The sequence below is a fragment of the Tinamus guttatus genome, unplaced genomic scaffold (assembly GCF_059628265.1).
Source record: "Tinamus guttatus ecotype Peru unplaced genomic scaffold, ASM5962826v1 Tinamus_guttatus_pri_ptg000240l, whole genome shotgun sequence".
NCBI lineage: Eukaryota > Metazoa > Chordata > Aves > Tinamiformes > Tinamidae > Tinamus > Tinamus guttatus.
In genome coordinates this window covers 9,200,587-9,213,901 of record NW_028288774.1, presented here as the reverse complement: position 1 = coordinate 9,213,901, position 13,315 = coordinate 9,200,587, and the positions used below count along the sequence as shown (strand labels likewise).

The following is a 13,315-nucleotide window of genomic DNA, read 5'->3' as shown; positions in this document are numbered from 1 at the left end:
AGGGATGAAAGGATGTAAATCAGATTCTGTATTCACTACCATAGAGCAATGGCACACGCTAATGCACATGCATACAGCAACCGCCTGAAGGAGATATCCCTACTAGGACCAAACCATCACTAGGTTGCTCTGCAGTAGTACAAGGTAGTGCCTCATCTCCTGCAAGGAACTGCCCTCAGTCGAAATGCATATCCTTGCAACAGGATTAGACTAGACTTGACTAAAATTTCCAGTCACAAGAAGAGGATGGACATGGCTAGTGCCTCTGACAGACCTTGGAAATGTAAAATACACTGGCAAAAGGAAGCAAAGATGGATTCTGAATTTTGTTGCAAGATAACTTATAAAGGGTTGCAGTACAGTGATGTGATCTGGTACGGCATGATCAAATACCTACCAAAATCCATGGAAGTCAACAGACCAACTTTCTCAAGTCAGACTCTCAGCTTATTACCTCTGGCACTGGTTCAGGACAGTGATCCAACCCATCTGGTTTAAGCTGCCATTTTCTAATTACAGGAGAGCTCATAGCAAAGCCACTTCTGTTATATGATCTGCAGCAACTAGGATGGCAGAAAAGTCAAAGGAATCTTACTGAGGTAAAAAAAAAAAAATTGTTCATTGACTTCACCCATCAGTTCGCCTCTGCACTGAGATAGGAGATTATATACAGCAGGCAGTATGCTTATTTCAAGAAATGCTAGTTCCTCTGATTTCCCAAGGGAAATCTAATGATGGAAGGGTTTATCTTTCTTCATATTGCAGCTGGAACAAATAAGGATCACTGTAAATATCCTTCTTTTTGTTGTTGTTCAGTGGGATCCTAAAATGACAGCAGGGCAATTCACACCATCTGCATATTTCTGCAGAACACATAGGAGGGTTGAGGTTTAATTACTTTTTTCCATGCTGTATTTTAGATTTTCATACTATTCTATTCCCCTAAGCAGAGAAAAAGCAATAAGCCTGTTTCCTAAGGGATTATTGTGACACTGTCCTGGCTACACATGCCACTGACAAAAATATCTGCCAGCTCCTTGCTTGGTGGACATCTCTTCAAGTTAGTAAAACTGCAGTTTTAGACTCCCTGAATATCTTTTGCAGGGTTAACATGGATCATTCCTCACACATATTACATCCAGCTATGCAAAAATCTTTTATAAAAGCAAAACTTACTTCTGCCTTTGGCTTCTTCCTCTGTCCCCTCCTACTTAAGACACTTCACCTGCCCTCTCTCCATTTAACACGGCTAGCAAATGCCAGGAGCAAGAAAGTATTATCCTTCAGATCCATCACTGGAGCAGCCTAACACCAAAGACTTTAGGTTTTGTTCTGACAATATGAATGTCACATGTGGAGAATGCAAACGTTCAGGATCACAGTCTCCTCTGCTCTGCAACCTACTGCTGCAACGTCTCCTCAATACTGCTCATTTCTCCTTCGCTCAAGCAGACTCCTTAAGGAGGTTTAATCCCTTACCACACCGTGGGCCAGTAGTGCCATTCAAAAGGAGACCTCTGTGTCCAACAAACACCACGCAGGCTTTGGCCCGGTTGTGCTGCTAGTTTTTCTTCCCCACTCCCTCCTAAATTCATTTTATGAACCTCCAGTACTGCCCTTCACCTCCTGTACTTGCAGTATTCCCAACTTATTCCTCCAAACCACCCCTGCCAACTTCAGTAGCACTCGAACACCCTCCCAAATGCTACGTCCTTTCTTTCCTCTTTCCTTTGCTGTTGGGAGGCAGAACAGGAGGTGCTGGAGCTGCCCTCAGTGCCGTTCCAAGGAAAACTGCCTTTTCGGTCCTTGCGGGTCTGAGACTGCTGCCATCCTAACAGCAGGAAGGGGCACACTGCAGGACACCACGGCAGCTGGAGCTCCAAATTGTTCTTGGATACATCAGGCATGTCCATATGGCCCCTAAGTTTGTACTGTCACAAGAGTCTTAGAGGAGAATCAAAGGCATAATTTCAGAGGAGGAGATGACAAGCACGCAGCACGGACAGAGCATCTGGAGACTCTGATGACAGGCACGTCATCTTTATTGTTGTTTACAGTTAGATTTAACAGCCCTGACTTCCTCGCACACAGCACCAAGCAGAGAACCAAGGGAGGTAAATGAAACCTGTTACTCGAAGACACACAGACGTTCTACTGAGGGGAACATGATCTTGTCTGCATACGTGCTACCTTGAGTAACTACTGCCACAGCATGGGAGCAGCCCTGCATGCTCCTTCGGCTTGGTTTATGCCAAACCATTAGGGAAAAAAAAGTCAGAAATGCTTCCTGTGCTGAGGACAAACAGCCTGATCTTGACCTGATCCTGACCGATCAGAAGACACAGCTCATTGCTGGTCACATCTGAGATAGGCCCTGGATCAAACAGCCCGAGCCAGGTGGTTACTTTGGCATGTGCAAGTTACGCCACTAGACTCAGCAGTCTGTGGACACCGGCTGCACTGGCACTGAACCTGCAACCCAGTAAGATAAGGGGGCCAGTTTCTTCCTCCTGCAAGTGGGTCTTTATATAAAGCTGTTAAAATTGCCTGGGACTTTCAGGCTCAGATTATGACTTCAACCACCTCAAGGCAAAATTCCCTTCAGAGAATTGCCTTACTTTCTTATTTATGTTACTCATTTTAGTCCCAAAGCACCTATCTGCTACAGAAATGTACTAGTCCTGACTTGCACTGGTTAATATATAACAGAAACAAATGATTATGGTAAAGGTCTGGAAGGAGGCCTTTACCTTATTCAAGCTCCTATTTCTCAGTCAGTTAAAGATTTTTACAGGGTGACTTTACCTTGGAAGCTGTCTGTCACCAAGCTCCCAGGAGAGCAAACCAGGTATGAGAAACAGAGTGAGCAACAGTCTTTTCATCTGGCACTACAGCTGAAAAAATAATATAGTGCAAATATAATGTGACAGAGGGATTGCCAGCAACAAAACTAAGCCCTAGCTTCACTTTATGCTGAGATTTGCTGAACCTTGTTGTGAAACTTGAAGAAACAGCAAGGCAACTCACCTCCTGTTCTTCAACTGAACAGGGCAGACAATACACGCTACCATCACCACCACCAAGCGCTTGCTACTGCACAGCCTGTCCAATTTGGAGCCGCATCAAAATTATATTTTGATAAAACACATTAGATGAATGGCTCAAGCCTGAGTCAAATCATGGACAGCTGGCACCTTATTAATCTTTCATTTCACAGCAGTGTCCTTATGCTGCAACCTTTGCTTCCTGACATCTCAGTCTTTTGAGAGTTAATGACTGGCAAAACCAACGTTGCCAAATCCAAGTCATTTCATTTCCAGTTGGAGTCAGAACAACTTATATCTTCTCAGTGCTTCATATCTGCACTGATCTTTCTGCCCAGGACTCAATATCATCAGTCCCACCAGAGCAGACGTTTGGAGGAAATAGCTACCAAAGCTTACTCAACAACAAAGCAAGGACACACTGAAAAAAGGTGTCTTCACAAATCTCTCCCTCTCTAAAGACTTCGAGGAAAACATACAACACCAACCCTTCCCTTCTGAAAGGCTTCAGCATCCAAAAACAAGTTAAAAGTATGGTCAGGAATGATGTGGCAGCTCCTCAGAGCCATCACATACTGACTCAAACATGACTCTCTTGTGTTCCATCTCAAATGGGCAACTTCTCCTGAAATACAGAGCACCGTGACATGCACTGGAATTGCACCAGCACAACAATTACTGCATAGTGACTTAATACTCACACTCAGCAGGAGGCACTTGTTTTCTTTGATGGCGCCTATGCAGCCCACGAAGCCGATGATCATAACAAAAGTCCCCGTGACGATCAGTAGGTTGGCAGCCGACAGGGACGGGAAGGAAGAGGAGAGGGTAGCAAAGTTGCCTTGGGTAACAGCCAGCCAGATGCCAACTCCAAGGATTCCACAGCCTCCCAACTGCGAAAATAAAGAGAAACAAAGCAACTCAGTCACTGTATCCAAGCAACCCCAGATATTAATCACTACAAAGGCTCTGCTGGGGCAAATTCAATTTAAGATTTGATCCTCTTCCTCCAGTGCCAGGTAGAACAAACAACATAGGAGGGAAAAAAAACATTATTTTATCTTTTTACAGAACAGGAACTTACGCACAGACCCACACGGTAAGATACTACACTCAAGAGAAAGGCCCAAATTTTCCAAATCCAAGCCACAGTTTCAAATATCAGATGTCTTCTTCCCTTTGGAAAAGCAAACACTGAATAAGAGAGAAATTCCCAACAATCCTGGTCTCAAAGGCACTGAGGCAATCTGCACCATGTTTAGGTAATTCGGAGAGCAGCCCAGAAGGAAGGGCTGAAACAGTCTGGACCTGTTGTTCTTCTGATCCATTTCTTCTTCCCCCGCGCCCGGCACATGCCATTGCAACTCCTGCTAGAGAATCCCCCAGGAGGACACTCAGCCCCTCCTCTTAGTTGGTTTGGGTCACTCAGAGCTCATTTGTAGCGTAACGGGACCAGGAAGGGAGCGAGATCCCTCCCCCAAACATTGCAAGCAAGAGTCTAGGTTTACTCCTAAGCTGGCCTATTGGCAGCATAATGCAGCTCTCAGAAGAGGACCTGGCTGGTTCAGGAGAGGTTTGAGAGCAGAACAGAAGTTCATGTTCCTATAACACGTGAGCAAGGAGAAGGGAACGCTGCTGTGCCACCACCACAAAACCAAAAACTTTACAATTGTTGCGTACAAAAGGAACTTTTAAAAAATGCAAACATTTATCAGCCTGCAGCTTATAATTGGGAGAAAGCAGAATTGCAATTGCAATTAAATAGAAGTAAACCAAAGGGGATTTTTGCATTATTACACAGTCATATGGCAGAACGTCACTTAGGTTTCTTCTCTCTTTCCTGCTCTCCTTTTAAAATAACTAATTTTTATTGAGTTTTATAATTGCCCTTTATTATCCAAATCAATTAAAGGCTAGGAAAGAAATTGTGTTCATGAGTAGTAAGTCAGACATAGGAGCATATCAATTAAATGTCTGCATAAAACAGATGAGCAGAAGGCAGCTCACGAACCAGAGAAGGGAAAAGACAGAGCTAATCCTGGGGCAGAGCTAATGCTCAGAAATGAGCCACAGAAGAGAAACACAAAAGCAAAGGTAATTTCTTAGTACTAATTGCCAAGGTTTCCTCTGCCCGGCTGAATTCCCTCTTGATAAAGGACAAAAAAGCAGACTGCGTCTCGAGGTGGGGCTGGTGCCCAGGGGCAAAAGTCTATTCTGCTCTCCCGAAAGGAGTCAGGCTGTTACCCTGCTGCAATGTACCCAGCTGCATCCAACTGCGTGGCCCCATTCAGAGAAGGCAGTCTCCAAGATCCTGGGACTCCAAAGATCTCATTGAGGAGCCTGTTCATATGCAGGCATCCTGTATCTCCACCTTCATCCGCGCCTAAAGTGTCCTCCATAGGTGCTAAGAAGAGACTGTCCAGACCACGGCCACATGCACTGGAAGGACCTCCCCTCTACACACATTTACAAACCACAATCTTTAAAATGGTCTAAAATGACTGCAAAGTTATTAGAGGAGAGGAGGGGGAAGAATAGCTAAAGAAAGTAACCCACAGAAAATGATTTGGCGTGCCTGAGATATCATGTACAACAGCAATCAATCAACACGGGCCAAAGCAAGAAGGGCTGTGGCCAGAGAGGGAACGCAGGCGGGAAGGTGTGCTCGTCCCCAGAGCAGCACCCAGGCAGAGCTGGCAGACACCCCGCCACAGGAACAGGGCCAGATTGGCAGAGAAGCGGGAACACTTCCCTCTGTCTCCACAGACGGGTCCACATCCTGCCTCAAGGCTGACCCCTGAACCCGGGCGCAGTAAGGCCACCCAAATGGCCAAACTGGGCCTAGCCAATGCTGCTGCTTAACGCCCGCAGAGGCACCCACCTGCACTGCATTTAGCTATCAGCTTCCAACCCGTGTTACGGAGCATCGCAACAGCACCAGTAAAAAGGAGCTTGTCCCGTCGCCTCTCAGACGCGCGGTGTTGCCACCCTGCTTTGACAGACGTGACCACCTGCAAAGCCCGTTGGTGCTCGGGGCGGCCGTTCAGCAGGCCTGAGCCTCAGCCCTAAAATACTGAGCGCACAGACAGGAGCAGCAGGTTCCTCCCAAGAACGGGTCCTGCTGCTGGCTGCGGAAGGAGCAGTTTCCTTCACTCGTGACAAATTGCTGGACGGTGTTTCTACCCCAGGGCCAAACAGCAGAGCTGGGGCTTACGCTAAAAGCAAGATCTGGTCTGTCTCCCCACAAGACACACTCACTCTTGGCAGAAGAGTTGTCTCCGGAGTTGGATCCTCCAAATTGTTCTAATGAGCTAGAAAATAAATTATTCAGGCTTCAGCACATGCACTGAGAATTGAACTTACAATATTGTAAACAAAGTTATCCCAAAAACAGCCCCGGATGTATGTGTGCTGCTGGAGGAATTAATTCTGAGGCTACAGCCACACACTTAAAATACTGCAGGAGAAATTACCTCATTGCTCATGGTAATGGTGCTGGTGTCTTTAAGTGGTATTTCTTTATTGGTTTTATTGCACAGAAAATGCCTCTCATCAAGGTTTCTCATATTGTTTCTGATTAGGAACTACCCACCGAACTTCCTCTTTTAGGTAAAAATAATTGCTACTGTATTAAAAAAAGACATAGTTGTAACAACTCATACCTTACTTTTGGATTATTTTGTTTTGCAGTTAAAATAATTTCTTTAGTCTGGGGGTATCCCACCTGCCCTTCTCTCCATATTTCTGAAGTAAATGGGAAATGATGTTTGCTGTTCTCCATCCCCAAACACTTCACCCTATCCACTATAGAAAAGTATGCAATGGAAAATGAACAGCAAGGTGTTAATAGTCGTGATGGAAACATCATCATCCTTCGTAATAGCAGCACATGTTCTTGTGATGGGAGGCGTATATAAGCTGTCTTTTCTTTTAGCCAGGTACATAGGTGAGGTGGCAACAGAGCATTACAGGCACTGGCTGGACCAAATGTTTGAGGCACTTTGCACGGGAAATGGAGAAGAGCCCTCGCTTTGGCGCAGCGACCCGTACGGCTCAGCCCAGCACCACCGCGTTTCTTCTGCCTGCCACAGGGCTGGAGTTTAGCAAATAAAATAGGTAAGGGTGGTGTAAAAGCGAATCCCTTTGGGCCTCTGATTTTGAAAAGTTAAAATGAGTAGGAATTGGGACCTGAGCACATTTCCGGCCTCAGCCTAATCAGGCTCCAGAGCTCTGCAGTGCCAAGGTGGAGAACGTGGGCAGCACCTCACCCAGCAGGGCCGTGCTCGCAGCTACTCTCTCCCATCCGTGGGTGCTACCTGAGAAAGGAGGGGAAGGGGAGGGAAGGGGAAGGGAGAAAATTGTAGCAAGGAGGGAACACATTCCTGCGAGGGGAGGAGACCGCAATAGTAGCTGTCCATTAAATCCTGTGTGGGATGGGGAATTGGCTATTCCCTTTTCCTGAGATAAAAAAGCTAGAGATCACTTTGGTCAGTGGCTTTAAAACTAACAAAAGGAAGCATTTTTTCACAAAACGTTTAATTAAATCCTGGAATTCATTGCCACAGAGCTTTGTGGATACCAAAAGATAAGCAGGTTCACAAAGGAATTACACAAATCCAAGGAGGACGAGATGCTGCCGTACTTATTATAAATGATAGTTCACATGCCTGCTCTGCAGAGAATGTCCTTAGTTAATTGGAGGAGACTGGAAAAGTGCCCCTTTTCTTGCATGGCCTCTAAACATCCCTGAGAAGCCCCGACCAAAAACAGGGCACTCAGCTAGAGGAAACTTTCTCACCATTATGGATATTTAAGTGTTCTCCCCGCCACCTCATATTCTCTTCTCTAGATTTAATATTCACTTATGATTTGAATTTGATTTTTTTTTCTTTTTTGCTTGGTTTGGAATCAGTCTACTTTCAGAGAAAAGAGGATTATAGATATGGACTGCAATCAATGAGCTTTGTCCCTTGCTCTCCTTACCTACTTACGATACTCTCATGCATGTGCCAACGAGGACAAAATTGGTGGCAAAGTAAAACAAGTTTATTGGTTTTCCAAGTCCATTGCATGTATAAAGGCTACATTGCTTTTCCAGGGGACAAAGGGAGCATTTTCACTATCTTTTCTTTCTGCCTCTGGAGTAAGACCTTCCATCTACCAACCTTGACCCATCCAGATCACTAGATTTTTTGAGTTTTAATATATAATAGTGCGTGAATATGCCCATAAGTGACCAACTCTTGTGTTGATGCCGTTAATAGTGAAGCCAGAAGCAGCACAGCACTTAAAGGAACTTTAAAAAGATAAAATTCTAAATGCATTTTTGAAATGGAGGTAAGTTACTCCACTTCTCTCACATGCCCCTCCTTCTCCTCTTTAGAGCCAGCTTCTGCTCCTGCCACCACAGCGCAGATTTTCAACAGTCACCAGCACACTCTCAGCTGTCATCACTCAGAGCACTTGAGCTCTCTTGAAATTTGCATCAAAAAATCAATGAAAACTGGGTTTGTAGGTCCTCAGGATCAGTGTGGAAAGTCTTTCTTTCCTCACAGCTGAGGCAGCACAGAGCTCGGGTGAGTGAAAACGCATCTTTTCCACCACACGGGCCACCTATGCCTCCTGGGCCAGAGGACTGCCAGGAGACTTGACCCAGTGTAGACCCCACAAGTGGCCTCCATAGAGCTGCAGAGGGGCAGACCGGTCCCCTGTCTGTGGCGGCCCAGGGTTTCAGCAGTAGGGCACATGCTGAACAGCGATGCACTGCCGTACATTCTTTCAGGCCAGTGTTGTATTTCATTCTGATGCCATTTCATTTCACTGCTGGACTGTTCTACTAGTGTCTTCATGACTTACAGGGACATGCTTTAAAGGAACACTTGACTGAGTGAAGCATAGGGCATTTCAAGCACCCATCCCTTCAGCACATAGCAATTAAAAACTAAAAACACTATGAAACCGCACCGTTGTCCTTGTCATGGCATTTTTTTTCTCATTTTGCTTAAAAACGAGTTTCAAAAACAAAATACCATCTTGCAATCTGGACCACCATGTGCACGAGCAGCCGCCAAACTCCTACCAGAGCGGCCGGGCCGCGTGCTCCGCTGGTGTGACTCAGAGCAGCTCCCTGTCAGCTCGCTGCGCTCATCGGCAGCAGCCGTGGAGCCAGCCCGCGGTGCCGTATCGGCCTTTCTCCTACAAAGTGCTTGACGCGCTGTCTGCCTTTCCTGCAGGCCAGCGTGCCTTATCCCACGCTCAACAAGACTTCTAAGCAGATGTCACACGGCGCCTCCACCATCCCAACCTCCACGCAGTGCACGAAGGGCAAGCAGCCACTTCATGGATATGGGAACCAAGAGCTACAGTCCTGACCCGTGTCCTGCCTGTCGACCTGACAGCCTGGGCTGCCGTCAGAGCGGCAAAGAGACACACCTCAGTGTTCACAGGGCTGCAAAGAAACACACCTCAGTGTTCACAGGGCTGCAAAGAAACACCCCTCAGTGTTCACAGGGCTGCGTTCCCTCCCTGCACACCCTGCTGCCCCACAGGCTGCGCTTCGCTTCGCGTTGTGCCGTCCATGGCAAGCGCGCGGAACATGCCCATCAGCCTAACATCTTCTAACAGGACTTTGCGGTTTTGTGTGGGCTAAGAAATATTGCAAGAAAAGCATACATTTTCATAGCATCTATAATGGAAACATATAAAATACTGCTTTTTCTGCTGCCTTTGGTGAGGAAACATCCTCAAGAGCTTAAGGCTTAAGAAATTCATTAATCTTCCCCAACTGAGCCCAACCATTAAGTCCCATTCCTCTACAACTAAAGCAAATTTGGGGACAACTGAAGTTGCTGAAGAGAGAATGCAGTACTGACATCCCACTAATGGAAAAGCGAAGAAAAAGTCATTCAGCTAATCCCTGCTGTTTTATGAGTAGCATTCGCCTACAATAGCTGCTCCTCTAAATTACAGCTATCTATCAACTACTGCTACAAAAGAACAGAGCTACAACATTTATGAGTTAATGCGCCCAATCTAACGTAATGCTTTCCTTTCCCAGGCTCGGAATTCCGTGAACCACTTAAACATGTGCTCAATCGCACCCTTCTCCAGCAAATCACTCAATCAAGCGCTTAACTGCTACTGGCTTTAATTAGTCGCTGCTGCAGGGCGCTCAGCCGCCCCGTCCCACACAGCCCCACCAGCGAGCGCGCAAAAGTTGCCCCAAGGTAACAGGGGAGGGCGACCTATTAAGGCAGCACTGATCACCGACCACTTAAAGATGGGGGTAAAGAGGCCACCAGCATCTCACTTGGAACCTTGCCTAAACTTTAATGCAAAATGAAGGACTATGAGTAAAGTATTGAAGTAATGACAGCTCGCTGAGATGCAGTATAAATGCGTAAGTTAGACGGGGGAAAGGGATGAATATCAGTCAAGGGAAGGATTATGCCTCTTCTAGGTTCTACTTCTAACTCCTGCTAGCTTGAAAGTGTCAAAGCTTATTCATCTGCTTCTCATATGTCATTGCTCTATTCACCCAGGATGAGCGTAATAAAATCAATACAGTTGTAAAGAGGAAAACATGCACGAGGTCCGGAATCACAAGGCATTAAATGAAGTTCAACTTGTTAAAAAAGAAGCAGGAATGGAAGAAAACTGCCCCGGAGTCCCCTGCTGCTCAGTCTGTAAAGTAACTCACTTCCAATGACCTGCCTGCAAATACTGCCTGAGGGCCACAGCTGAGCTCTGGATTTGAGTCACCTGTTTTCATATATGTAACGCTAAATACTGAAAACACAGAGGTAAATAGTGAGGTTTGTTCTGTTACACAGCATAAAAAATCAATTTCGGGAATCACAGAGAGCAGTGAAATATTGAAAGAAAACGTGGTTCACTGAGCACCAAGCGAGGAGTCAGGAGGTCCCAGTTTTGCTCCCTGGTAGATTTATTGCACCACAAAATCCAGACTATCTAGTGTTTTTTACTGTTTTTCTCTCCTTCAGAGATATTGGAAGGGTGTGGAGTAAGAGATATAAAAATACTAAGTATTTATATTCTGCTTCTCACCTTAAGATTGATAAATAGACTTCTTAGAAAGCACAAAGACAGCAGAAACAGTCTTTCCTTTTCACAGTACTCAAAAAAGTTTTAAAAATGTGCTAACAGACACAGCCTGCACAACAAAAAGGGGAAGTGCTTTAATACTGCCCGTATAATCTACCCGTGGAGGTATGTGCACAGCACGAGGCTGGTTACTATAGAAACCTCCAGGGTGAACGCAGATATAAGAGTTGAAATGCAAAATTAGTTGCGTACCTAAAAAAGAAAACTGCTGATACTGTGAAAAGCAACTGGCAGAAGCCGATCTCTTCCTGCACAAAAGCTTTTCAAAAAAACATAAGTCTTGACTATACAAACCTGTACCTGATTGAAAAGCCTTGGGCCTGACCTCCCACCTGTATGCGCCGCGGGCACGGCGGATGGATCACGGCATCCGCTGAGGTGAGTTTTCATCCTCCTGCTCCCGGTAAAGCTCCTGGTAAAGGCATGTTGCAGTCCACAATCCCTTGACACTCTGCAGCATTTGTCAACTGAAGTTGGTATCTATCAACTGTATCTATCAACTGAAGTTGATAGATGCGCAGTGTGAGCTTAGTATCGGGGGTAAGATGAACTAAAAAACCTCTGGAGTACTGCAGGGTCAGGGACTATGGCCTCAAATAAAAATGAAAATTGTGCTCTAATAACTTTTTCCCTCTCCCCTCGTCTCTGTTTTCCGCTTTCCCCCTTTCCCAATTAACCCCTTGGCTGCCACATGAGCTCACGGGCAAAGTGAACACACACTGTCTTACCAATACTTCCTATGCCATGAAAATCCTAGCAGGGTTCCAAGATGCAAACTCAAACAGAGCTCCACGTAGGACAGCCATGTACGCCCATAGAGTCAACACTGGCAATGACATACAAAATAAATTAAGAAGCTGTGCAGCTCTCCATTTCTGAAGCTTAGCTTTCGACCGAGATGGAGAGCAGGGCCAAACTGGTGTCTCACAGCCAGCTTTCAGTGCAAGCCCTTTTTAAACATACCCGTCAATAAACGGTTAGCACTGTGCACCACCACAGCAAGGGTCCCTCCACTCGCAGTATTGATCCCTCGATCGATAGCAGACCAACGAACAATAATTACGCATCAATAATAAGCAGCTTTGCACCCCCAAACTCATCTGCTTTCACTGACTGCCATCAGAAAGCTGAGCAAAAAGTGTTTCCAAGCCCTTTATAGATTCTTTTTAATGGAGCATTAATAAATATTTATACAACCAAACACAAGAGTATTTGCTCTCACTGCAATTGTCTCACATGGGCACAAAAGCAGTGTCCCCTAGCAAAACTACCATCCCGACTGCAACAGCATCTCTCACTTTAATACCTCAAATGCCTGGCCTAGAAAACTAGTCTAATTGGGTAGGAGTAAAACAGAGAGCAAAGATTATTCCCTTGTTTTATGATAGCAATTTCTAATGATTGTTTATTTATATTAGGCTTTGCTATGCAATAGCACATCTGAGGCTTTTCTGCGCTCTCACCACTGTTGTTTATAGACGATTGCCTGTATCCTGGCTACTTCCAAGCATGGGCAATATGCCATCCACAACGCATGGCACCTCAAATAATCTTTTGTTTCTGCACTTGCTATCCCCAAAGAAAACACTTTAGTCTTTTCTTATCGCCAACCAAATATCTGCTGCGGAAGCATTTCAGCTGCTTTGGAATAAACACATTTAGATACACAGATCTCTGATCAGCAGCTTCATGGCCCTGCACAGAGAGGGAAGTCCACAGTACGTCTTGCTTTCAGATTTTATTTTGCTCTATCTGCTTTGTGCATCTCAGTTCATGAGCACCAAGACTCGTAAACACGAGCATAAATCATTCTCACTGGGACTGCCCAAGCAAGAGGTTTCCAGTACGGGCTACAGACACGCGCCCCTTTGGACGTACAACCTCTGCTGGGAGATCTAAGATGCAGAAGACTTCCAGATTAAATTTCAGCTTCTTTTGTCACATACTACATGTTACAGCACTGAAAGGTTAAGAACATTTCCCCTAAGTTCAAATTTGGATAACTAACTTTTCAACATCTGCGGTCACCGAGCTTTCAATGTCAATGCTACTAATGGCATATAAAGATCTATGCAGTTCATCTGATGGTATTCCTATAGGCCAAGATTGCCTTTGGTCAGCTGGAAAGCTCTTTAAATGCCATTAAC

At 45.5% G+C, this 13,315-nt stretch overlaps 1 protein-coding gene across 1 annotated transcript in view; it reads right to left on the bottom strand.

Moving 5' to 3' along the window:
- The window catches only part of TSPAN4 (tetraspanin 4), a 133,666-nt gene that overhangs the window by 42,710 nt on the left and 77,641 nt on the right, over positions 1-13,315 (bottom strand). Inside the window, exon 2 of the mRNA XM_088525828.1 lies at positions 3,746-3,937. Within this exon, the coding sequence (XP_088381954.1) occupies positions 3,746-3,937 (192 nt within the window). The remainder of the gene's footprint in view (positions 1-3,745; positions 3,938-13,315) is intronic.